The 24,348-nt window shown below is 42.1% G+C and overlaps 2 protein-coding genes across 5 annotated transcripts in view; one reads left to right on the top strand and one right to left on the bottom strand.

The window, feature by feature from the left end:
- Positions 1–13,753, bottom strand: LRRC57 (leucine rich repeat containing 57). 4 transcript variants are annotated; one of them, XM_056546488.1, is made up of 6 exons: positions 13,630–13,753; positions 7,732–7,872; positions 6,931–7,066; positions 5,527–5,795; positions 3,160–3,345; positions 1–788 (listed from the first exon to the last, which is right to left on the bottom strand). In XM_056546488.1, exons 2-6 carry the CDS (start codon positions 7,813–7,815, stop codon positions 747–749), a joined length of 717 nt encoding a protein of 238 aa, XP_056402463.1. In that variant the 5' UTR covers positions 7,816–7,872; positions 13,630–13,753; the 3' UTR covers positions 1–746. The 4 variants fall into 4 exon arrangements, with proteins under 4 accessions (XP_056402463.1, XP_056402462.1, XP_056402464.1 ...); XM_056546487.1 differs by lacking the exon at positions 13,630–13,753 and adding an exon at positions 13,445–13,570; XM_056546489.1 differs by lacking the exon at positions 13,630–13,753 and adding an exon at positions 13,413–13,433.
- HAUS2 (HAUS augmin like complex subunit 2) overlaps positions 13,737–24,348 on the top strand; it is a 15,861-nt gene continuing 5,249 nt past the window's right edge. Inside the window, exons 1-3 of the mRNA XM_056546490.1 lie at positions 13,737–13,870; positions 17,660–17,752; positions 19,674–19,743. Coding sequence (XP_056402465.1) covers positions 13,784–13,870; positions 17,660–17,752; positions 19,674–19,743 — 250 coding nt within the window. The 5' untranslated portion in view covers positions 13,737–13,783. The remainder of the gene's footprint in view (positions 13,871–17,659; positions 17,753–19,673; positions 19,744–24,348) is intronic.

The raw sequence follows: 24,348 nt of genomic DNA on the forward strand, positions 1-24,348 counted from the left end.
GCACCCATTCTGTTCAATACTACCTGTATAATCCTATAGGCCAGAGGTCTTCATCCTGTGGACCTCCAGCTGTTGCAAAACATGCTGGGATGCTGGGAGTTGTAGTTTTGCAACATCTGGAGCTCCGCAGGTTGGAGACCACTGCTATAGGCCAATGTTTACCAACAAGGGTGCCTCCAGCTGTTGCAAAACTACAACTCCCCGCACGTCCTGGCAGTCAAAGTGCACACCCACCTTTTACATGCCAATGGTCCAAAAAGTCTGATGTTAAATGCACTATATATATTTGACATCGCAGGCGGCAAAAAATATATAAAGTACATTTAGTAAAAGTGCATTGACAAAATAAGTTACATAACTGTCAGAGGAAGATTAGGTAAAAATTGTAAAAAATAATAATAATTGAAATGAAAATTGCAAGTTGAATGAATTGCAGCCTAAGAGAATTTTTATCCATAGGGTGGCCTAGTTCCGCATTAGTTGCTTGAGCATTGGACACACGTGCTCATTGCAGTCGCTATGTAAACTCAACAACCCATTGTATACCGCAAACAGTGTCGCTGCCAATGGCTACAGTCCACACGTCTTCATCGATGGCGCCCACCGGTCCATGCTGTTGTTGGATGGGAGGACTCTAGCTGATTTAAGAAGCTGTGATGCCTGGACACAGGCTTTATATTGAGAGCTCACCCGGACAATCGGGGCGGAATTTGACTTAGCGATCACCTCCGTAAATGCCGCCCCCTTCACACAAACTTCTTCCGTGTTGCTGTGAACCGTTCCATATACTAGGAAAAACAAAAAACACAACAAAAAAAAAACCTTTATCCAGATCACTTATTATCCTCATACAGATAAACAGGCAAATAAGCGAATAGACTGTTACTTATTGCTAGGTACAGTGGTCCCTCAACATACGATGGTAATGCGTTCCAAACGGACCATCGTTTGTTGAAACCATCGCATGTTGAGGGATCCGTGCAATGTAAAGTATAGGACAGTGGTCTACAACCTGCGGACCTCCAGATGTTGCAAAACTACAACACCCAGCATGCCCGGACAGCCGTTGGCTGTCCGGGCATGCTGGGTGTTGTAGTTTTGTAACATATGGAGGTCCGCAGGTTGTAGACCACTGTTAGAGAAAGTTGTACTCACCTGTCCCCGCCGCTCCGGACCGTCACCGCTCGTCTTCTATCGCTGACGCCGCGTCCCCGACGCTCCGGCAAGGCCTCTGCTTCCCCGGCAACCGCGCTCTCCGTCGCCGCCATCACGTCGCTACGCACGCCGCTCCTATTGGATGACGGGACGGCGTGCGCAGCGACGTGATGACGACGATGGAGAGCGTCGACGATGCAGGGGATCCCGAAGAGGACGCGCCGGAGCCCCGAGGACAGGTAAGTGATCATCAGCGGACCACACGGGGCAGCGTAAACGGCAAAGGATAGGGGATAAGATGTCAGATTGCCAGGGTCCCGCTGCTGTGGACCCCCGGGATCGCCGCTGTGGCAACCCGCTATCATTACTGCACAGAGCGAGTTCGCTCTGTGCGTAATGACGGGCGATGCAGGGGACGGAGCAGCGTGACATCATGGCTCCGCCCCTCGTGACATCACAGCCCGCCCCCTAATGCAAGTCTATGGCAGGGGGCATGATGAGCGCCACGCCCCCTCCCATAGACTTGTATTGGTGGAGGCGGCCCGTGACGTCACGAGGGGCGGAGTCATGACGTCACCCTGCTCCGTCCCCTGTATCGCCCATGATTATGCACAGAGCGAACTCGCTCTGCGCAGTAATGATAGCGGGGTGCTGCAGCAGATATCCCGGGGGGTCCCCAGCAGCGGGACCCCGGCGATCTGACATCCTATGCCATATCCTTTGGATAGGGGATAAGATGTTTAGGGGCAGAGTACCCCTTTAAACAGATTTGTAAATTACTTCTATTAAAAAAAATCTTTATCCTTCCAGTACTTATTAGCAGCTGTATGCTACAGAGGAAATTCTTTGCTTTTTGAATTTATTTTTTTGTGTTGTCCAGTGCTCTCTGCTGACACCTCTGTCCATATCAGGAACTGTCCAGAGCAGCATAGGTTTTGCAATGGGGATTTTCTCCTGCTCTGGACAGTTCCTGATACGGGCATCAGGTGTCAGCAGAGAGCACTGGACAACACAAAAAAGAAATTCAAAAAGAAAAGAATTTCCTCTGTAGCATACAGCTGCTAAAAAGTACTGGAAGGATAATGATATTTTTAATAGAAGCAATTTACAAATCTGTTTAACTTTCTGGCACCAGTTGATTTAAAAAAAAATATATATATATATGTTTTCCACCGGAGTACCCCTTTAACCAGAGATTATAAATAACCTTTTTTATATTCCCTACACTAAAACTTTACATTTTATATGTGTTTTAGAAATGTATCATATAGCTTCCTTGACATGTTTTGCGGTTGCAGTACGGTTTTTAAACCAGAGTCAAAACCGTGGTTGACCACGTTTTTGTCTCCGGTTTAAAAACCGTACTGCAACCGCATACGTTTTTATTTTTTTAACATGGACGTCAATGGGAAACGCACATGTATACAGTTCCATACGGGAAACCGTATACGGTTTTTACTTTGCACGTGCGTAATTGCATTCTAAAGTCTTCACCCAACACCCCTCCCATTAAAAATGGACAAAATTATCAAAAAGGTAGTTTTTTTTTTTTTTTTTACAATAACGGACGGAACCGTATGCACTTTTAAAAACAGTATACGGTTTTAAAACACATACGGTTGACTTTTTCCCATACTGTTCCATCCGTTTTTTTTTTGCCATACGGTTTTCTTTAGAAAAACGGATTGAAAACAGTATGGCAAAAACGTGATGTGAACCCAGCCTTACTCTGTACTAGAGATGAGCGAACTTACAGTAAATTCGATTCGTCACGAACTTCTCGGCTCGGCAGTTGATGACTTTTCCTGCATAAATTAGTTCACCTTTCAGGTGCTCCGGTGGGCTGGAAAAGGTGGATACATTCCTAGGAGAGAGTCTCCAGCCCACCGGAGCACCTGAAAGGTGAACTAATTTATGCAGGAAAAGTCATCAACTGCCGAGCCGAGAAGTTCGTGACGAATCGAATTTACTGTAAGTTCGCTCATCTCTACTCTGTACACTGACCTTGTCATAACCATCCAAGTCCCGAAGCTTTTTTATTTCAAAGAGGTTCCCTTCTACAGCCAACAAGGAGATCTGCGAGTCACTTAGGATACTCTGGGGTAGCATACTGAGCTCCAGACAGTTCTCTTCAAGTCGAAGCACCTTGAGACGTGGGCACTGAGAGACCTGCACCGAGATCAGCGATATCTGAGGAAAACAACAGAGAATGCAGTTTACTGCAGTGATCAAAGATAAAACCATCTGTAAGTACAAAGATCCACGGACGCAAATATGGCGACTAGAGATGAGCGAACTTACAGTAAATTCGATTCGTCATAAACTTCTCGGCTCGGCAGTTGATGACTTTTCCTGCGTAAATTAGTTCGGCCTTCAGGTGCTCCCGTGGGCTGGAAAAGGTGGATACAGTCCTAGGAAAGAGTCTCCTAGGACTGTATCCACCTTTTCCAGCCCACCGGAGCAGCTGAAAGCTGAACTAATTTATGCAGGAAAAGTTATCAACTGCCGAGCCGAGAAGTTTGTGACGAATCGAATTTACTGTAAGTTCGCTCATCTCTAATGGCGACTGACAGGAATCCAGTTCTACTGAGGTGAGATCTAGCCAAATATTTCACGTGGAAGATGGCTTATAATCCTAGGGCCACACTACTGCTACATACTGTACTATACAGCAGTGGTCTCCAACCTGCGGACCTCCAGATGTTGCAAAACTACAACTCCCAGCATGCCCGGACAGCCGTTGGCTGTCCGGGCATGCTGGGAGTTGTAGTTTTGCAACATCTGGAGGTCCGCAGGTTGGAGACCACTGCTGTATAGTATAACCTCCATATAGGTACTCTTATAAAGGGTATGACACACAGGACACAAATCAGCATATTTGTTGCCAATTTGCCACTGCAGATTTTAATACTAAATATATGTTTAACCCCTTAAAGGCATTATCCAGGAAAACACCTTTTTTTATATATCAACTGGCTCCAAAAAGTTAAACAGATTTGTAAATTACTTCTATTAAAAAATCTTAATCCTTTCAGTACTTATGAGCTGATGAAGTTGAGTTGTTGTTTTCTGTCTAAGTGCTCTCTGATGACACGTGTCTCAGGAACTGTCCAGAGTAGAAGCAAATCCCCATAGCAAACCTCTTCTACTCTGTGCAGCTCCCGAGACCAACAGAGATGTCAGCAGAGAGCACTGTTGCCAGACAGAAAACAACAACTCAACTTCAACAGCTGATAATTATTGGAAGGATTAAGATTTTTTAATAGAAGTAATTTACAAATCTGTTTAACTTTCTGGAGCCAGTTGATATATATATATATATATATATATATATATATATAAAGTTTTTTCCTGGAAAACCCCTGTAACGACACCAGACGTAAATGTGGGTCCTGGTGCCCTGGTACTTAACAAGACAGGATGTATATTTAAGTCCTAAGGGGGCATTCTGTCTATGAAGTGAGTGCAGGAGCGGCGCTCGCATCATAGACGACAGGTCCCAGCTGCTAATAGTGGAAATCAACGACCTGATGCTGATGCCTGCCATTAACCCTTCAGATGCTGTGATTAAAGCTGATTATGACATCTGAAGCAGTCGCAGTACTCTTATTCCCCCATCGGACCACCCGCAGCGCGATTGCAGTGGTCAGATGAGTGAAAAATGCGGCCGGAGGTCTTCTCACCTGCCACTCCAGGGCCGACTATACAAGCAGATTGTGGATATCACTGCCAAGGCGTAGCACTGAACAGTAATGGCAATCCCTTTGGGGACTTAATTTTTTTTTTTCCAATTAAAAATATATATTTTTTTTAAGTAAAAAAAAATAAAAAAAATGTGAATTAGCTCCTCTCCTGATAAAAATTTTAATGGCCCATTTCACAAAAAAAGGTGTAAAAAAAAAATAACTTATTAAACTGAAAAAAAAAACAAAAAAAACAGCACAACAGTAAATACTACGACAGGTAGGTTTTTTTCAAAAACTGTACTGAAAGCAGGGGCAGACATTCTGCACATTTGAATGTTCCGGCAGGCACTAGGACCGCTCAGAAATGCGCTGTCTCATAGGCAGCAATGAATTTCCTAGCGGAATCCGTATATACAATAGACATGACTATTGTTTCTGTGGATGCCGAAATCTGGATTTCCATCATGTGCACAGTGCAGCAGAATCCCATCGAAAGGAGTCACAATAAGACTCTGCTGCAGCAAAATATTCGAGCAGAATCTTCCCGTGGAATTCCGTTTGGAAAAATTCTGCTGTGTAAACATACCCTAAGAGTACAAGAAAGACACATCAGCACTGGCTCCCCTACCTACCCCTTATCTAAGGAGATACCTGTCTTGTATGTAGGTTCCCTGTGATTACTTACCTGATTCTGGTTTAGGTTTATCTCTATGGCCTGCACACCGGAAACTTCATCTGGAATTGCCTGGATTTTATTCTTGGACAGATCCACCACATCTAGGTGTCGTAGGCTGCACAGTTGGCTGGGCATTGCACGCAGCTGGTTACCAGAAAGGTTTAGCGTCTTCAAGGCGGAGAGGTGACCAAAGTCAGCAGGTAGTCGGGTGATCTGGTTGGCAGCAAGATGCAGGGTCTCTAGTTTTTTCAGTTTGCACAACTCATCAGGGAGTCTGCCTGGAGAGAAAAATAAAATAAGGCAGCATTCACATAACGTTTTGTAGGGACGGTCACTGGATCCGGCTGGGAAAAGTGAAAACCGGGCGCTCCCGTATCCCAGCCGGACTCAACTCGCATCTCATTCATTTGAATGAGCCGACCAGAGTCCGATAGTGACCCCGATCGGCTCATTTGCCCCATATACAGTTTTCTAGCCGGACTAAAAACTGTAGTATGCCGCGGTTTTCAGTCTGGTCAGAAAACTGGATACGGAGCAAAAATGAGCCGTCACTATCTGACTCCGGTCGGCTCATTCAAATGAATAAGATGCAGGCCGGGTCCGGCTGTTATACGAGAACGGCGAGTTTTCACATTTCCCAGCCGGATCCAGTGACCGTCACTACAAAACCTTATGTGAATGCAGCCTAACAGACACAAGATTAAAAATTAAAGAAGGGCGCCCTCTAGTGCTCAGATGTATGCGAAAGTATTAGGCCAAAGCATAAATGCAACATTCAACGAAAAAAGCTTTTTATAAAACATATTTTCTGCTAAGGGTTAAATAACAAAGCAGGGTGTCTCTACTAAGACTTAAAAATTAGGCATTTCAGTATTTTATGATCCACTGGATAGACCACTGTTTCCCAACCAGGCTTGCCCTCCATTGTTGCAAAACTACAACTCCCAGCATGCCCGGACAGCCGTCGGCTGTCCGGGCATGCTGAGTGTTGTTGTTTTGCAACAGCTGGAGGCACACTGCTTGGGAAACACTGCTGTAACGTATGGCCAGCTTTTGTCTTCCACTGCAGAAATGTATGTGATGTCTTTGGTGGAGCCTCCTGACTCCCGAAACATTAGGGTCAGGAAATTGGATTGTCTAAATCTTTTGTTCTAAAGGGAGGTAAACCGCAACCAAAAGAGTCTGGCAGCAGCCTACTCCCTTCTGAGTGTAAATGTTTGTCATGGAAATTAGAAGATAGAGCAATCAGTCAAGTAGGGTTTAATCCATAGAGAATAGTGTGGATTATCCGACTGCTGGGATAGGGTCTGTATACTGTGTATATACGTTCTGCATAACTGGAGCTCCACTTCAAGGGGGTTGTGTAGTTTTACAAGGCACTGTTATATCAATTCCCATAGATAATATCCTTACTCAGCCGGTTGTGGTTCAGCGACAAGCTCTTCAAAATGCTGAATTTCCCTATTGGTGGAGGCAGAACTTCTATCTTGTTGCTGGACAGGTCTATTGTTCGTAGGTTAGCTGATAATCTCTGCAGCTCTTCAGGAAACTTTGGGTGAAAAAATTAATAGAACAGTTTAAAAAAAATAAATAAATAAAATAAAAATAATGTATATCTATATATATGCGCGCACACACACACAAATATCATAGGATATTGCAGAATCTTAGAATACATTTTTTTATTGGATTAACGGTATTTTGTAAAGACAAACTTTTGGGATTCCTCCCTTTATCAAGTCAAAAGCACTTGACTTGATAAAGGGAGGAATCCAGACAAATGCTTCGAATTTGTCTTTACAAAATACCATTAGTCCAATAATATTATATATTATATATATATATATATATATATATATAAATATTTTATTTTTTTCCCAAAAAGACAGGGCGGCACTCCAGCAATCCAGTGTAAATGTGGTTTTATTCACCCAAAGTGAAAAGCAACGTTTCAACCTACTCAATTAGGTATTTTTCAAGTTTAAAAAAGACCTAATTGAGTAGGTTGAAACGTTGCTTTTCACTTTGGGTGAATAAAACCACATTTACACAGAATCGCTGGAGTGCCGCCCAGTCTTTTTGGAACTACATTGTTTGGGACTTATTGGTCAAGTCTATCACAGGACTGAGCACCCGCCTGGACCCCGGGATTAAAAATCCCACACAGTGCCGCACTTCCATCTATATTTTATATATAACTATTGTATCACTCACCTCCACCAATCCCTTGTCAGTCAGCTGGAACACACCGGTCTTCTGGGCCGTTTCTATGTGAGCCTTTAAGGCACTGTTACCCATGTTACAGATCAGGACCACCCTCTGTATTAGTAGTCACGGAAAGCTTCCCTTGTAGTTCTGCCGAATACAAAATATTAACAGATAATCTAAGCAAGTATACGGTCACATGACTTAGAAATGGAAGATTTAAAGGGAACCGGTCACTTTTAATATAGTGTCTGATCTGCAGGGATCACGTAATAGAGCAGGAGGAGCTGAGAAAGCTGAGTAATGGATTTGTAAGGATACGGAATCCAACAAACCCAAACACTTACATAGTTCAGTCTCCATGTGTTTATATTATCTATGATGTAGGAGATTGTATCTGCGTATATTATTTATGTGCATGTATACTTATGTGTATATATACATTATTTATGTGCATGTATACTTATGTGTATATATACATTATTTATGTGCATGTATACTTATGTGTATATATACATTATTTATGTGCATGTATACTTATGTGTATATATACATTATTTATGTGCATGTATACTTATGTGTATATACATTATTTATGTGCATGTATACTTATGTGTATATATACATTATTTATGTGCATGTATACTTATGTGTATATACACTATTTATTTGTATGTATACTTATGTGTATATACATTATTTATGTGCATGTATACTTATGTGTATATACATTATTTATGTGCATGTATACTTATGTGTATATACATTATTTATGTGCATGTATACTTATGTGTATATACATTATTTATTTGTATGTACGACAGGAATGGACTAACCTCAGCCTTGTTTAGGAGTCCACTCCAAAAGTCTGGATAAAGTAACACCCCCACTATACAGCCCAGTTCACACTGCAGACAAGCTCCCTTATTAGTATTTATACAGTGCAATTCCAGCTCCCCTAATACTAAAAGTAGTGCCCCATGCTTTTCTCCCCCCCCCCCCCCCACTTTCCATGGAATTTCAGAAGCCGCTCCACATTACTCCAGTAGTCAGCAGTGTTATATTTACTATACTTATAAACAGAATCAATTCGGTTGTAGACCCCATGCCTGCCACATCAGCTACAATAGGTAAAAACAAGGCGTGCACAAGAACCTCTTCATTATTCTTTAATAATAGCCTGCGCTGCACTATATAAGAAAATACATTAGTGCTTCTTTAAAGGGGTACTCCGCTGCTCAGCGATTGGAACAAACTGTTCGGAATGCTGGAGCCGGGACCTTGTGATGTCATAGCCCGCCCCCTCATGCCATCACACCCCACCCCCTCAATGCAATTCTATGGGAGGGGGCGTGACGGCTGTCACGCCCCCTCCCATAGACTTGCATTGAGGGGGTGAGGCGTGACATCATGAGGGAGCGAGGCTATGATGTCACGATCTCCCGCCGCCGGCTCCAGCGTTCCGAACAGTTTGTTCCAAACGCTGAGCAGCGGAGTACCCCTTTAAAAGAGATCTGCGGATAGGGGATAAGTGTCTGATCGAGGGGGGGTCCGAACGCTGTGACACCGCAATTTCCTGTACGGGGCCCTCCCCCCCATACAGCTCTATGGGAGAGGCGGGGAAGCACGAACACTGCAGCTCCGCCTCTCCCATGGAGAGACGCCCCCCCATGTATCTCTATGGAAGAGGCGGAGCTGCAGTGTTCATGTCTCCCCACCTCTCCCATAGAGAGACGCCCCCTCCATGTATCTCTATGGAAGAGGCGGAGCTGCAGTGTTCATGTCTCCCCACCTCTCCCATAGAGAGACGCCCCCTCCATGTATCTCTATGGAAGAGGCGGAGCTGCATCTCTCATAGAGCTGTATGGGGGGGGGGATCTTGTTGTTGACCACATTGAGGTCGTCAACACGCGCATTAGCCACAGCAATGCCTGGGCCCCGTACAGGAGATCACGGAGGTCCCAGCGTTCAGATCCCCAGTGATCAGACATTATCCTCTATCCTGCAGATAGGGGATAAGGCACACATGGGATAGGCGTGAACCGAGCCTTAGTGTCATTAAGGCTGGGATCACACCACCTTTTTGCAGTACCGTTCCCGTATCAGGTTTTTGCTGAAAAACGGATTCCTCAAAACCGGACTAAACTGTATCAAAACCTGTGTATAAATTTCAACCCGTATACAGTTAAAAACCATATGCGGTTTGAAAAATGATGTCCGGTTTCATCCGTTTTTTAAGAAAAAAAACGTATACGTTTTTAACTTTTCACTCCATTTTGAATAAAGTTTCACTTGTTTGATTGAAATTCCAAGAAAAAAAACTGTGCAAAGTCAAAAACCGTATGGTGAAAACCGTATGGAACAGTACGCACATGCAGTTCTGTACGGTTCCCATTGACTCCCATGTTTAAAAAAAAAACATATACGGTTTAATACAGTTTTTCACCCGGACCAAAAAACTGTGGTAGGCTACGGTTTTGGGTACGGGAAAAAAAAACTGACAAAACCGTACAGGATGCAAAACAGACACAACCTGATGCATCTTTTGGCATACGGTTTTCAATGGAGTCAATGCATACGGTTTTCAATACGGTTCCGTACGGTTTTCACATTGATAACGTATACGGGAACTGTACTGCAAAAACGTGGTGTGAACCCGGCCTATAATACTATTGTTACATCCGCCTTTGTATGTCAATCCTAATGTGAAGCCAGGACAGCAGATTACATTCTGGCTACATAAGAAGCTTTTGCGCAGCAGACTTCTCATTTGTCCTTGGAGAGTCAGATGACTGCGGTGGTTTACAACCGGCCGCACCTTTGTACATTGCAGAAAAGACATTATATATCGGTTTATAAAGTTCTCCAGCTCTATCTATTTATTTATTTGGTTTTTAATACATTTTTTTTTTTAATTAACAGGCAGTAGGACATATAAAAACAGATAAAGTATATATCTATAATGTATAAAGTACAGTGATCCCTCAACTTACAATGGCCTCAACATACAATAGTTTCAACATACAATGGTCTATTATGGATCATTGTAAGTTGAATCCAGACTCAACATACAATGTTATGGACAGTCCAGATCTGTAAAACGTGTGGAAGAACTGACCAATCAGAATGGGCATTCACTGGTAAAACCCCTGTATTACTGAAGTGCATGCACTGACTGGTGTCTGGTAGCGCCCCCTACAGTACAGGGAGGTATTACATGTTCTGTACTCTTTACCTGTATTACTGAAGTGCATGCACTGACTGGTGTCTGGTAGCGCCCCCTACAGTACAGGGAGGTATTACATGTTCTGTACTCTTTACCTGTATTACTGAAGTGAATGCACTGACTGGTGTCTGGTAGCGCCCCCTACAGTACAGGGAGGTATTACAGGTTCTGTACTCTTTACCTGTACCAGGGTTAGCTGCTCCTTTGGACACCAGGTGAGGTCGGCTCCATGTTACCTTTTCAGGACACTGTGTACTGTACAGGACCCTGAAGAAGCTCCTGTCCTCTACATAGACCAGTGTTTCCCAAACAGGGTGCCCCAAGCTGTTGCAAAACTACAACTCCCAGCATGCCCGGACAGCCAAAGGCTGTCCGGGCATGCTGGGAGTTGTAGTTTTGCAACAGCTGAAGGCAGGGAGCCTTCAGCTGTTGTAAAACTACAACTCCCAGCATGCCTGGGAAACACTGACATAGACAGTGATTACAGCTCCCAGCAGATCTTTATTACTTTTATATGTAAGGATTTGCTTTATCTGTATTAGTTATCTACTTATTTTTTCTTTATTCCTCACTTTTTCCTATTTTTGGATGACATTTTGGTGCTTTTAGAACCAATTACCAGGTTTCCATAGAGTTCTGGTCTCAACATACAATGGTTTCAACATACAATGGTCGTCCTGGAACCAATTAATATTGTAACTTGAGGGACCACTGTACAAAATACAATAAAACTACACACAGCGTAGCAATTCAAGAAGAAATAAAAGCAATAACCCTGAGCAATCCTGAGGTTTTGCAAAACTGGTGGCGGAAGCATTGCAGGAGGGCACGAACATTGAATAGTAAGGTAGGATAATAATCACCTACAGTAAAGGCGGTAAAGAACATCCAAATAAAGAAACAATAACCTATAAACCAGGCAAATTCTAAAACCTCTTAAAGAGATCATGCGCGATGGCGTCGGGTAGAGAGAAATGTCATATACATCATTATGAGTCGATGCTAAATGGGGATTAGAAAGCAACAGATTGACAGAAATAGAAACACGTCGGATTACATCTGTGTGGACGTATCGTACACTAGAATAACGTGGACATTTTATTGCATCAGTATGTTGGCTGTAAATCCTGGGTCATCACTCATGGCCATAATTTGGGCAGTAAAAGGTGCGTCCGTGAACCCCGCCTTACATGCAAAAGTCACCTGCCTGGACTCCTATCAGGAGAAGGAACAGGATCGCCTACACCAGTACTCCCCTAACCTGTGGCAAAACTACTACTCCCAGCATGCCCTGATAAACTTCGGCTGTTGTGGTTCGTGCTTTAAATCGCCTACATCAGTGTTCCCCCGGCCTGTGTCTGCTATTGCAAAACTACTACTCCCAGCATGCCCTGAAAGTTCCCCCAATCTGTAGCTCTACGAATGTTGCAAAACTACTACTCTCAGCATGTCCTGACAGTTCCCCCTCAACCCATGTCTCTCCGGCTGTAGCAAAACTACTCCCAGCATGCCCTGACAGTTCCCCCATTCTGTGGCTCTCTGCTGTTGCAAAACTACTACTCCCAGCATGTCCTGACAGTTCCCGCAATCTGGAGCTGTACAGCTGTTGCAAAACTACTACTCCCAGTATGCCCTGACAATTCCCCCAAGCTGTGACTCTCTGCTGTTGCCAAACTACTACTCCCAGCATGTCCTGACAGTTCCCCCCAATCTGTAGCTCTACGGCTGATGCAAAACTACTACTCCCAGCATGCCCTGACAGCTCCAACCAGTTCCAAGCTGTTGCAAAACTACTGCTCCTAGCACGCCCTGACAGTTCCCCTCAACCTGTGGCTCTCCGGACATTGCAAAACTACTACTCCCAAAAGGCACTGACAATTTCCCCAACCCATGTCTCTCTGGCTATTGCAAAACTACTACTCCCAGCATGCCCTGACAGTTCCCCCATCCTGTGGCTCTCTGCTGTTGCAAAACTACTACTCCCAGCATGTCCTGACAGTTCCCGCAATCTGTAGCTGTACAGCTGTTGCAAAACTACTACTCCCAGCATGCCTTGATAGCCGAAGGCTTTAAGGGCATGCTGGGAGTAGTAGTTTTGGAGCAGCCAAAGCCACAGGTTGTGGGGAACACACTGCACTGATGCATTGTAACAAACTGCAGCTGTGTGAGGAAGGACAGCTAGAAGTGAATGTTTCCACTCACTGACAGCAATCAGTGATAGTGATACAATGCATAACACAATACACAGGGGAAATTCTCTCTGTTGCCCATAGCAACCAATCACAGAACAGCTTTCACTTCTCACAGTCTTCTGGTAAAGTGAAAGCTAAACTGTGATTGGTTGTTAAGGGCAACAGAGAGAATCTTTCTATTACAGATACCCCCCCCCCCCCCCATCACATTCCTGTACTAACAACTTGTCACCCATCACCTAAAAAGTTACACAGCAAACACGTGCACCCACCCCCTCACGTGCCACCAGCTGACAGCTCTTACCCACCAGCAGAGACAAAGCACCGGAGAAAAACACCGGGGAGATAAACATGAACGGATTACGGTTCAATCCCAACACTCGGCTCTTCCGGAAACAGCGGGCTCCACCTTCACAATCCCTGGAGTTTGACACACACAAGATGGCGTCAGAGCGCCCGAGACCCTTAGATTTCTAATGAGATACATACGAGCCATCCCCAATATGGCGCCACTACGGGTCACCAGATGGGCCATGTCGCGGCGCACGTTCTGATTGGCTGGCGCCGCTGTGAGCGCTCTCTTCGGCTTTACATACCGGGAGTTGTCATTTCAGTTGTGCAAATTGATTGTAACTACCGGGGAATGGCGGCTAATCCCTGGGATCCGGTCCAGACTACGGCAGCGGCGCTACTGATAGAGAAGTGTCTGGGGGCCGGAGTCCTGTCACAGGTATTGGAGACATTATATATATATATATATATATCAACTGTTTCTTATTGTACAGTTATATAGGGCAGTGTTTTCTAACCAGGGTGCCTCCAGCTGTTGCAAAACTACAACTCCCAGCATGCCCGGACAGCCTTTGGCTGTCCGGGCATGCTGAGAGTTGTAGTTTTGCAACAGCTGGAGGCACCCTGGTTGGGAAACACTAGTGTAGGGTTATGTGACTATAACTGCATCCTGTAACTTTGTAATTTTCACAATCTAAGTTGCACTTAGAGACTGTTTTCATATCAATCTCTAATCAGTAGAAAAAATGATGATACAATAACTTTAAAGGGGAACTCTGGTACTTAACCCCTTCATGACCCAGCCCATTTTCACCTTCAGGACCTGGGCATTTTTTGAAAATCTGACCACTGTCACTTTAAACATTAATAACTTTGGAATGCTTTTACTTATCATTCTGATTCCGAGATTGTTTTTTCGTGACATATTCTACTTTATGTTATCGGTAAAATTTCACTGATATTTGTATCCTTTCTTGGTAAAAAAATCTAAAAATTTCATGAAAATTTTGAAAATTTAGCATTTTTCTAACTTTGAAAGTCTCTGCTTGAAAGGAAAATGGATATTCCAAATAAATTACATATTGATTCACATATACAATATGTCTACTTTGTGTTTGCATTAAAAAATTGACAAGTTTTTACTTTTGGAAGACACCAGAGGGCTTCAAAGTTCCGCAGCAATTTTCCAATTTTTCTCAAGATTTTCAAAATCGTAATTTTTCAGGGCCCAGTTCAGGTTGGAAGTGGATTTTAAGGATCTTCATATTAGAAATACCCCATAAATGACCCCATTATAAAAACTGCACCCCCCAAAGTATTCAAAATGACATTCAGTAAGTGTTTTAACCCTTTAGGTGTTTCACAGGAATAGCAGCAAAGTGAAGGAGAAAATTCTAAATCTTCATTTTTTACACTCGCATTTTCTTGTAGACCCAATTTTTGAATTTTTACAAGGGGTAAAAGGAGAGAAATCACCCTAAAATTGGTAACCCAATTTCTCTTGAGTAAGGATATATCTCATATGTGTATGTAAAGTGTTCGGCGGGCGCAATAGAGGGCTCAGAAGGGAAGGAGCGACAATGGGATTTTGAAGAGTGAGTTTTTCTGAAAGGGTTTTTGGGGGGCATGTCCCATTTAAGAAGCCCATATGGTGCCAGAACAGTGGACCCCCCCCCCCACATGTGACCCCATTTTGGAAACTATACCCCTCATGGAATTTAATAAGGGGTGCAGTGAGCATTTACACCCCACTGGCGTTTGACAGATATTTGAAACAGTGGACTGTGCAAATCAAAAATTTTATTTTTCATTTTCACAGACCACTGTTCCAAAAATCTGTCATACACCAGTGGGGTGTAAATGCTCACTGCACCCCTTATTACATTCCGTGAGGGGTGTAGTTTCCAAAATGGGGTCACGTGGATATTTATTGTTTTGCGTTTGTCAGAACTGCTGTAACAATCAGCCACCCCTGTGCAAATCGCCTCAAATGTACATGTGCACTCTCCCTTCTGGGCCTTGTTGTGCGCCCCCAGAGCACTTTGCGCCCACATATGGGGTATCTCCGTACTCAGGAGAAATTGCGTTACAAATTTAGAGGGTCTTTTTTCCCTTTTACCTCTTGTGAAAATGAAAAGTATAGGGCAACACCAGCATGTCAGTGTAAAAAATTTATTTTTTTACACTAACATGCTGGTGTAGACCCCAACTTCACCTTTTCATAAGGGGTTAAAGAAGAAAAAGCCCCCCAAAATTTGTAAGGCAATTTCTCCCGAGTACGGCGATACCCCATATGTGTCCCAAAACTGTTGCCCTGAAATACGACAGGGCTCCAAAGTGAGAGAGCGCCATGCGCATTTGAGGCCTGAATTAGGGATTTGCATAGGGGTGGACATAGGGGTATTCTATGCCAATGATTCCCAAACAGGGTGCCTCCAGCTGTTGCAAAACTCCCAGCATGCCTGGACAGTCAATGGCTGTCCGGCAATACTGGGAGTTATTATTTTGCAACAGCTGGAGGCTCCGTTTTGGAAACAGTAGCGTACCAGACGTTTTTCATTTTTTGGGGGGAGGGGGGCTGTGTAGGGGTATGTGTATATGTAGTGTTTTTTACTTTTCATTTTAGGTTAGTGTTAGTGTAGTGTAGTGTTTTTAGGGTACAGTCACATGGGCAGGGGTGCCCCAGCCGTCGGAACCCCCTACAATCAGACACTTATCCCTAATCTTGTGGATAGGAGAAAATGTTTTCAAATCAACTGGTGCCAGAAAGTTAAACAGATTTGTAAATTACTTCTATATAAACATTTTAATCCTTCCAGTACTTATCAGCTGCTGTATGCTCCAGAGAAAATTGTGCAGTTCTTTCCAGTCTGACCACAGTGCTCTCTGCTGAGCTGACACCTCGGTCCGTGTCAGGAACTGTCCAGAGTAGGAGCAAATCCCCATAGCAAACCTCTCCTGCTCTGGACAGTTCCTAATACGGACAGAGGTGGCAGCAGAGAGCACTGTGGTCAGACAGAAAAGAACTACACAACTTCCACTGGAGCATACAGCTGCTGATAAGTACTGATAAATCCTGGAAGGATTAAGATTTTTGAATAGACGTAATTTACAAATCTGTTTATTTTTCTGGCACCGGTTGATTGGAAAGAAAGTGTTTTCCACCGGAGTACCCCTTTAACATGCTCTTGAAAAATATCAGCTAAGCATATGGCAAAAAGACACTCGTGTGCCGTATGTTTGCAAAGTAGAACCCAACAGGAACATAACAGGGTGCGCTGGGGATGAGTTGTCTTTTGCAGCTATATACAGTGATCCCTCAACTTACAATGGCCTCAACATACAATAGTTTCAACATACAATGGTCTTTTCTGGACCATCGTAACTTGAAACCGGACTCAACATACAATACTATAGACAGTCTAGATCTGTGAAATGTGTCACAACTGGAGGAACTGACCAATCAGAATGGGCATTCACTGGTAAATCACCTCTATTACTGAAGCGTATGCACTGACTGGTGTCTGGTAGCGCCCTCTACAGTACAGGGAGGAACTACGAGTTCTGTACTATTCCTTACCTGTGCCAGGTTTAGCTGCTCCTTTGGACACCAGGTAAGGGCGGGCTCCATTTGGGACACTGTATAGGACCCTGAAGAAGCTCCTGTCCCCTACATAAACCATTGTTCCCCCAACCAGGGTGCCTCCAGCTGTTGCAAAACTACAACTCCCAGCATGCCCGGACAGCCAACGGCTGTCCGGGCATGTTGGGAGTTGTAGTTTTGCAACAGCTGGAGGCACCCTGGTTGGGAAACACAGACCTAGACAGTGATTTACAGCTCCCAGCAGATCTTTCTTACTTTTATATGTAAGGATTTGCTTTATCTATATTAGTTATCTACTTATTTTTCTTTAATCCTCACTTTTTCCTATTTTTGGATGACATTTTGGTCGCTTCAGAACCAATTACCAGGTTTCCATAGAGTTCTGGTCTCAACATACAAGGGTTTCAACATACAATGGTCGTCCTGGAACCAATTAATATTGTAACTTGAGGGACCACTGTATGTGTGTGTATATATATATATATATATATATATATATATATATATAATTATTGTGTACGGTGCAGAACTCGCTGTTGACTATTATATAGTTTGGAGCTTTTTCATGTCTAGAATGAAATCCTTGCCACGGAAATTATAGAAAGTCTGTTTTATTTTACCTAGAAAGTCCTAGACCAGACATGGAAAGAGACCCCGTGTTTTAGTCATGTAGAAGAGCTGGAGAAGATCTCTGCGCTGAAGACTGAAATCAACCAGGTGACCCCCCCCCCCCCCCCCCCCGATCTCCCCTATATCTTCTTGGTGCTCCGTTTCATATTCCAGTGGCAAATGATGATTCGGGCTGCATGAGAATCCTAGAAGAAGCAGCATGGGGGTTGTAAATCTGTAAGACAGGAAAGCTGAAAAGTGGGTGACCCAAAACAATCATTTTACACCTGAAGACCCCAAACAAGTTCACATCAAAGGGGTATTCCAGGGGAAAACTTTATATATATATATATATATATATATATATATATATATATATCTCTATCTCTATCTCTCTCTCTATCTCTCTCTCTCTCTCTCTCTCTATCTCTCTCTATCTCTCTCTATCTCTCTCTATCTCTCTCTATCTCTCTCTATCTCTCTCTATCTCTCTCTATCTCTCTCTATCTCTCTCTATCTCTCTCTATCTCTCTCTATCTCTCTCTATCTCTCTCTATCTCTCTCTATCTCTCTCTCTATCTCTCTATCTCTCTATATCTATCTCTCAACTGGCTCCAGAAAGTTATACAGATATGTAGTTTACAAATCTGTATAACTTTCTGGAGCCAGTTGATAACTTTTTTTTTTTCAATAATTATTCCAATAATTATCAGCTGCTGAAGTTGAGTTGTACCCATTAAAGGGGTACTCTGGAGGAAAAAAAAAAAAAACGTCTTTGAATCAACTGGTGCCATAAAGTTATTCAGATCTGTAAATTACTTATAGTTAAATATCTTAAACCTTCCAGTACTTATCAGCTGCTTTATGCTCCACAGGAAGTTGTGTAGTTCCTTCCAGTCTGACCACAGTGCTCTATGCTGACACCTCTGTCCATGTCAGGAACTGTCCAGAGCAGGAGAGGTTTGCTATGGGGATTTGCTCCTGCTCTGGACAGTTCCTGACACGGACAGAGGTGGCAGCAGAGAGCACTGTGGTCAGACTGGAAAAAATTACACAACTTCCTCTGGAGTATACAGCAGCTGATAAGTACTGGAAGGATTTAGATTTTTAAATTAAAACTAATTTACAAATCCGTGTAACTTTCCTGCTCCAGATGATTACATTCCCCCCTCTGGAGTACCCCTTTAATGTCAATGGGAGTTATGAAAATTAAACAAAGCAGCTGGCTGGACTCTATTCAGCTTCCCAAATACCTCAGACAGCCAGAGGGGGCCAGCGGACCCCTGATTAGGAGACATATGTGGATCCTTCAGGTGAGACCTGTATCCAGCAGACATTTATGGCATATGCCATCAATGTCCAAATGGGAGTACCCCTTTATAATGTGAACTTTCCTGTATTCGAGGAAATTGTAATATACCAATTATATACTTCCAGTGTATCCAGGGAAGGGATACCTCGAAGGGGCTCTCCACTTTAGCAAACCCAGTATTATACATCCTATTAGTGTGTAGTGGGGAGGGGATACAAAGGGCACTTCCCTGGAGGACCTGCCCCACTGGTTTAACTGGGCACTGTGGAATGTTTCATTTTCCCCTAAGGTGGCACAGCAGAGAAAGTAACCATCCTGAGCTCCCTAGCACAGTGTTTCCCAAACTGTGTGCCTCCAGCTGTTTCAAAACTACAACTCCCAGCATGCCCGGACAGCCTTTGGCTGTCCGGGCATGCTGGGAGTTGTAGTTTTGAAACCGCTGGAGACACACAGTTTGGGAAAACGATGCCCTCCTAGCAGATCACAGCTGATCAGGGGGACATTTTGTCAACAATTTTTTAGCTAAGGAACCCTTCTCCTAATTAGGGTTCATCCAAAGAAGAAACTCTTTTAACAGTGTGTGTATATATGTATATATGTGTGTGTGTGTATGTATGTGTGTATATATATATATATATAATATATATAATTTTTTTTTTTTTTATTATTATTTTTATTATTTATTTTTAACAGTTTCTATATATTTTTGCTTTACAGAAGAGCTTGGAATTAGAAATGCTGAGACTTGAGAAGGAGACGGCAGATGTCGCCCATTCTTTTTTCCTCAGTAAGTTCATCACGCTGGTCGTACGTTACATAAGGGTATAATGCTAGCACTGTCATTTTGGGGGAGATTCATCAAAACCTGTGTAAAGGAAGAGTTGCCCAGTTGCCCATAGCAACCAATCAGATCGCTTCTTTTATCTTTCAGAGTCCTTGTTTAAAAATGAAAGTGATCTGATCGGTTGCTATGGGCAACTGGTCAAATTTTCCTCTACACAGGTTTTGATGAATCTTCCCCCTTTTGTGTCGAATTTCTGTGTACTAAATCTCCATTATACATAGGATGTGGCAGGTTCAGTATTGTACAGTATAGTATTGCCTTTGATGACATCATGCTGTGCGACCAGTTCCGATCTCCATGTTTTCAGCCTATTTATGGCCTCTATTTAATGTATGCACCATAACATATACATTTAATCAAGGCGTGTGGCGAGTCCACAACTATAGTTTCGGTTGTCCATCCGGTCCCACTGTTAAAAAGCATATACTGTACATTAAAGGAGTAGTGTAGTGAAATATAACTTATCCCCTATCCAAAGAATAGGGGATAAGTTATAGATCGTGGGGGGTCCGATCGCTGGGACACCCCGTGATCTCCTGAACGGGGTCCTGAAAAGTCCGCTGGAAGGGGGCGTGCTGACCCCCTGCATGGAGCAGCAGCCAACATGCCCCCTCCATGTATCCCCCACATGTCAGCCGCGGCTTCCTGTGGGGGTCAGAACGGCCACGTCTGGCATACTGTCAGGGCCCCATCCAGGAGATCGCAGGGGTACCAGCGGTCGGGCCCCCCATGACATCCTTTGGATAGGGGATAAGTTATGTTTCACTGCACCACTCCTTACAGGCCAGGGTTACATGTGCCATAATTTGCTGCATATTTTCTGCAGCTGATTTTGCTACCCATTGACTTTCAGGGCATGTGTGACCCTACCCGTAACACATATTTATTTTACTGTACTCAGCAGAATGAAATAGCGATACCTATACAAGATATCAGAATGAAATAGCGATACCTATACAAGAGATCAGAATGAAATAGCGATACCTATACAAGATATCAGAATGAAATAGCGATACCTATACAAGATATCAGAATGAAATAGTGATACCTATACAAGATATCAGAATGAAAAAGCGATACCTATACAAGATATCAGAATGAAATAGCGATACCTATACAAGCTATCAGAATGAAATAGTGATACCTATACAAGATATCAGAATGAAATAGCGATACCTATACAAGATATCAGAATTAAATAGCGATACCTATACAAGATATGAGAATGAAATAGCGATACCTATACAAGATATCAGAATTAAATAGCGATACCTATACAAGCCAACAGAATGAAATAGCGATACCTATACAAGATATGAGAATGAAATAGCGATACCTATACAAGATATGAGAATGAAATAGCGATACCTATACAAGCTATCAGAATGAAATAGCGATACCTACACAAGCCAACAGAATGAAATAGCGATACCTATACAAGCTATCAGAATGAAATAGCGATACCTATACAAGATATCAGAATGAAATAGCGATACCTATACAAGATATCAGAATGAAATAGCGATACCTATACAAGATATCAGAATGAAATAGCGATACCTATACAAGCTATCAGAATGAAATAGCGATACCTATACAAGCCAGCAGAATGAAATAGCGATACCTATACAAGATATCAGAATGAAATAGCGATACCTATACAAGCTATCAGAATGAAATAGCGATACCTATACAAGCCAGCAGAATGAAATAGCGATACCTATACAAGATATCAGAATGAAATAGCGATACCTATACAAGCCAGCAGAATGAAATAGCGATACCTATACAAGCCAGCAGAATGAAATAGCGATACCTATACAAGCCAGCAGAATGAAATAGCGATACCTATACAAGATATCAGAATGAAATAGCGATACCTATACAAGCCAGCAGAATGAAATAGCGATACCTATACAAGATATCAGAATGAAATAGCGATACCTATACAAGATATCAGAATGAAATAGCGATACCTATACAAGCCAGCAGAATGAAATAGCGATACCTATACAAGCCAGCAGAATGAAATAGCGATACCTATACAAGATATCAGAATGAAATAGCGATACCTATACAAGCCAGCAGAATGAAATAGCGATACCTATACAAGATATCAGAATGAAATAGCGATACCTATACAAGATATCAGAATGAAATAGCGATACCTATACAAGAGATCAGAATGAAATAGCGATACCTATACAAGATATCAGAATGAAATAGCGATACCTATACAAGATATCAGAATGAAATAGCGATACCTATACAAGATATCAGAATGAAATAGCGATACCTATACAAGATATCAGAATGAAATAACGATACCTATACAAGATATCAGAATGAAATAGCGATACCTATACAAGATATCAGAATGAAATAGCGATACCTATACAAGATATCAGAATGAAATAGCGATACCTATACAAGCCAGCAGAATGAAATAGCGATACCTATACAAGATATCAGAATGAAATAGCGATACCTATACAAGATATCAGAATGAAATAGCGATACCTATACAAGATATCAGAATGAAATAGCGATACCTATACAAGATATCAGAATGAAATAGCGATACCTATACAAGATATCAGAATGAAATAGCGATACCTATACAAGAGATCAGAATGAAATAGTGATACCTATACAAGCCAGCAGAATGAAATAGCGATACCTATACAAGCCAGCAGAATGAAATAGCGATACCTATACAAGCCAGCAGAATGAAATAGCGATACCTATACAAGATATCAGAATGAAATAGCGATACCTATACAAGCCAGCAGAATGAAATAGCGATACCTATACAAGATATCAGAATGAAATAGCGATACCTATACAAGATATCAGAATGAAATAGCGATACCTATACAAGAGATCAGAATGAAATAGCGATACCTATACAAGATATCAGAATGAAATAGCGATACCTATACAAGATATCAGAATGAAATAGCGATACCTATACAAGCTATCAGAATGAAATAGCGATACATAAACAAGATATCAGAAAGAAATAGCGATACCTATACAAGATATCAGAATGAAATAGCGATACCTATACAAGATATCAGAATGAAATAGCGATACCTATACAAGATATCAGAATGAAATAGCGATACCTATACAAGCCAGCAGAATGAAATAGCGATACCTATACAAGATATCAGAATGAAATAGCGATACCTATACAAGATATCAGAATGAAATAGCGATACCTATACAAGATATCAGAATGAAATAACGATACCTATACAAGATATCAGAATGAAATAGCGATACCTATACAAGATATCAGAATGAAATAGCGATACCTATACAAGATATCAGAATGAAATAGCGATACCTATACAAGATATCAGAATGAAATAGCGATACCTATACAAGCTATCAGAATGAAATAGCGATACCTATACAAGCTATCAGAATGAAATAGCGATACCTATACAAGCCAGCAGAATGAAATAGCGATACCTATACAAGAGATCAGAATGAAATAGTGATACCTATACAAGCCAGCAGAATGAAATAGCGATACCTATACAAGATATCAGAATGAAATAGCGATACCTATACAAGCCAGCAGAATGAAATAGCGATACCTATACAAGCCAGCAGAATGAAATAGCGATACCTATACAAGATATCAGAATGAAATAGCGATACCTATACAAGATATCAGAATGAAATAGCGATACCTATACAAGATATCAGAATGAAATAGCGATACCTATACAAGATATCAGAATGAAATAGCGATACCTATACAAGCCAGCAGAATGAAATAGCGATACCTATACAAGCCAGCAGAATGAAATAGCGATACCTATACAAGATATCAGAATGAAATAGCGATACCTATACAAGATATCAGAATGAAATAGCGATACCTATACAAGATATCAGAATGAAATAGCGATACCTATACAAGATATCAGAATGAAATAGCGATACCTATACAAGCCAGCAGAATGAAATAGCGATACCTATACAAGATATCAGAATGAAATAGCGATACCTATACAAGATATCAGAATGAAATAGCGATACCTATACAAGCCAGCAGAATGAAATAGCGATACCTATACAAGAGATCAGAATGAAATAGCGATACCTATACAAGATATCAGAATGAAATAGCGATACCTATACAAGATATCAGAATGAAATAGCGATACCTATACAAGCTATCAGAATGAAATAGCGATACCTATACAAGATATCAGAATGAAATAGCGATACCTATACAAGATATCAGAATGAAATAGCGATACCTATACAAGATATCAGAATGAAATAGCGATACCTATACAAGCCAGCAGAATGAAATAGCGATACCTATACAAGAGATCAGAATGAAATAGCGATACCTATACAAGAGATCAGAATGAAATAGCGATACCTATACAAGAGATCAGAATGAAATAGCGATACCTAGACAAGAGATCAGAATGAAATAGCGATACCTATACAAGAGATCAGAATGAAATAGCGATACCTATACAAGAGATCAGAATGAAATAGCGATATCTATACAAGATA

This window comes from Hyla sarda, chromosome 11 (assembly GCF_029499605.1).
Source record: "Hyla sarda isolate aHylSar1 chromosome 11, aHylSar1.hap1, whole genome shotgun sequence".
NCBI lineage: Eukaryota > Metazoa > Chordata > Amphibia > Anura > Hylidae > Hyla > Hyla sarda.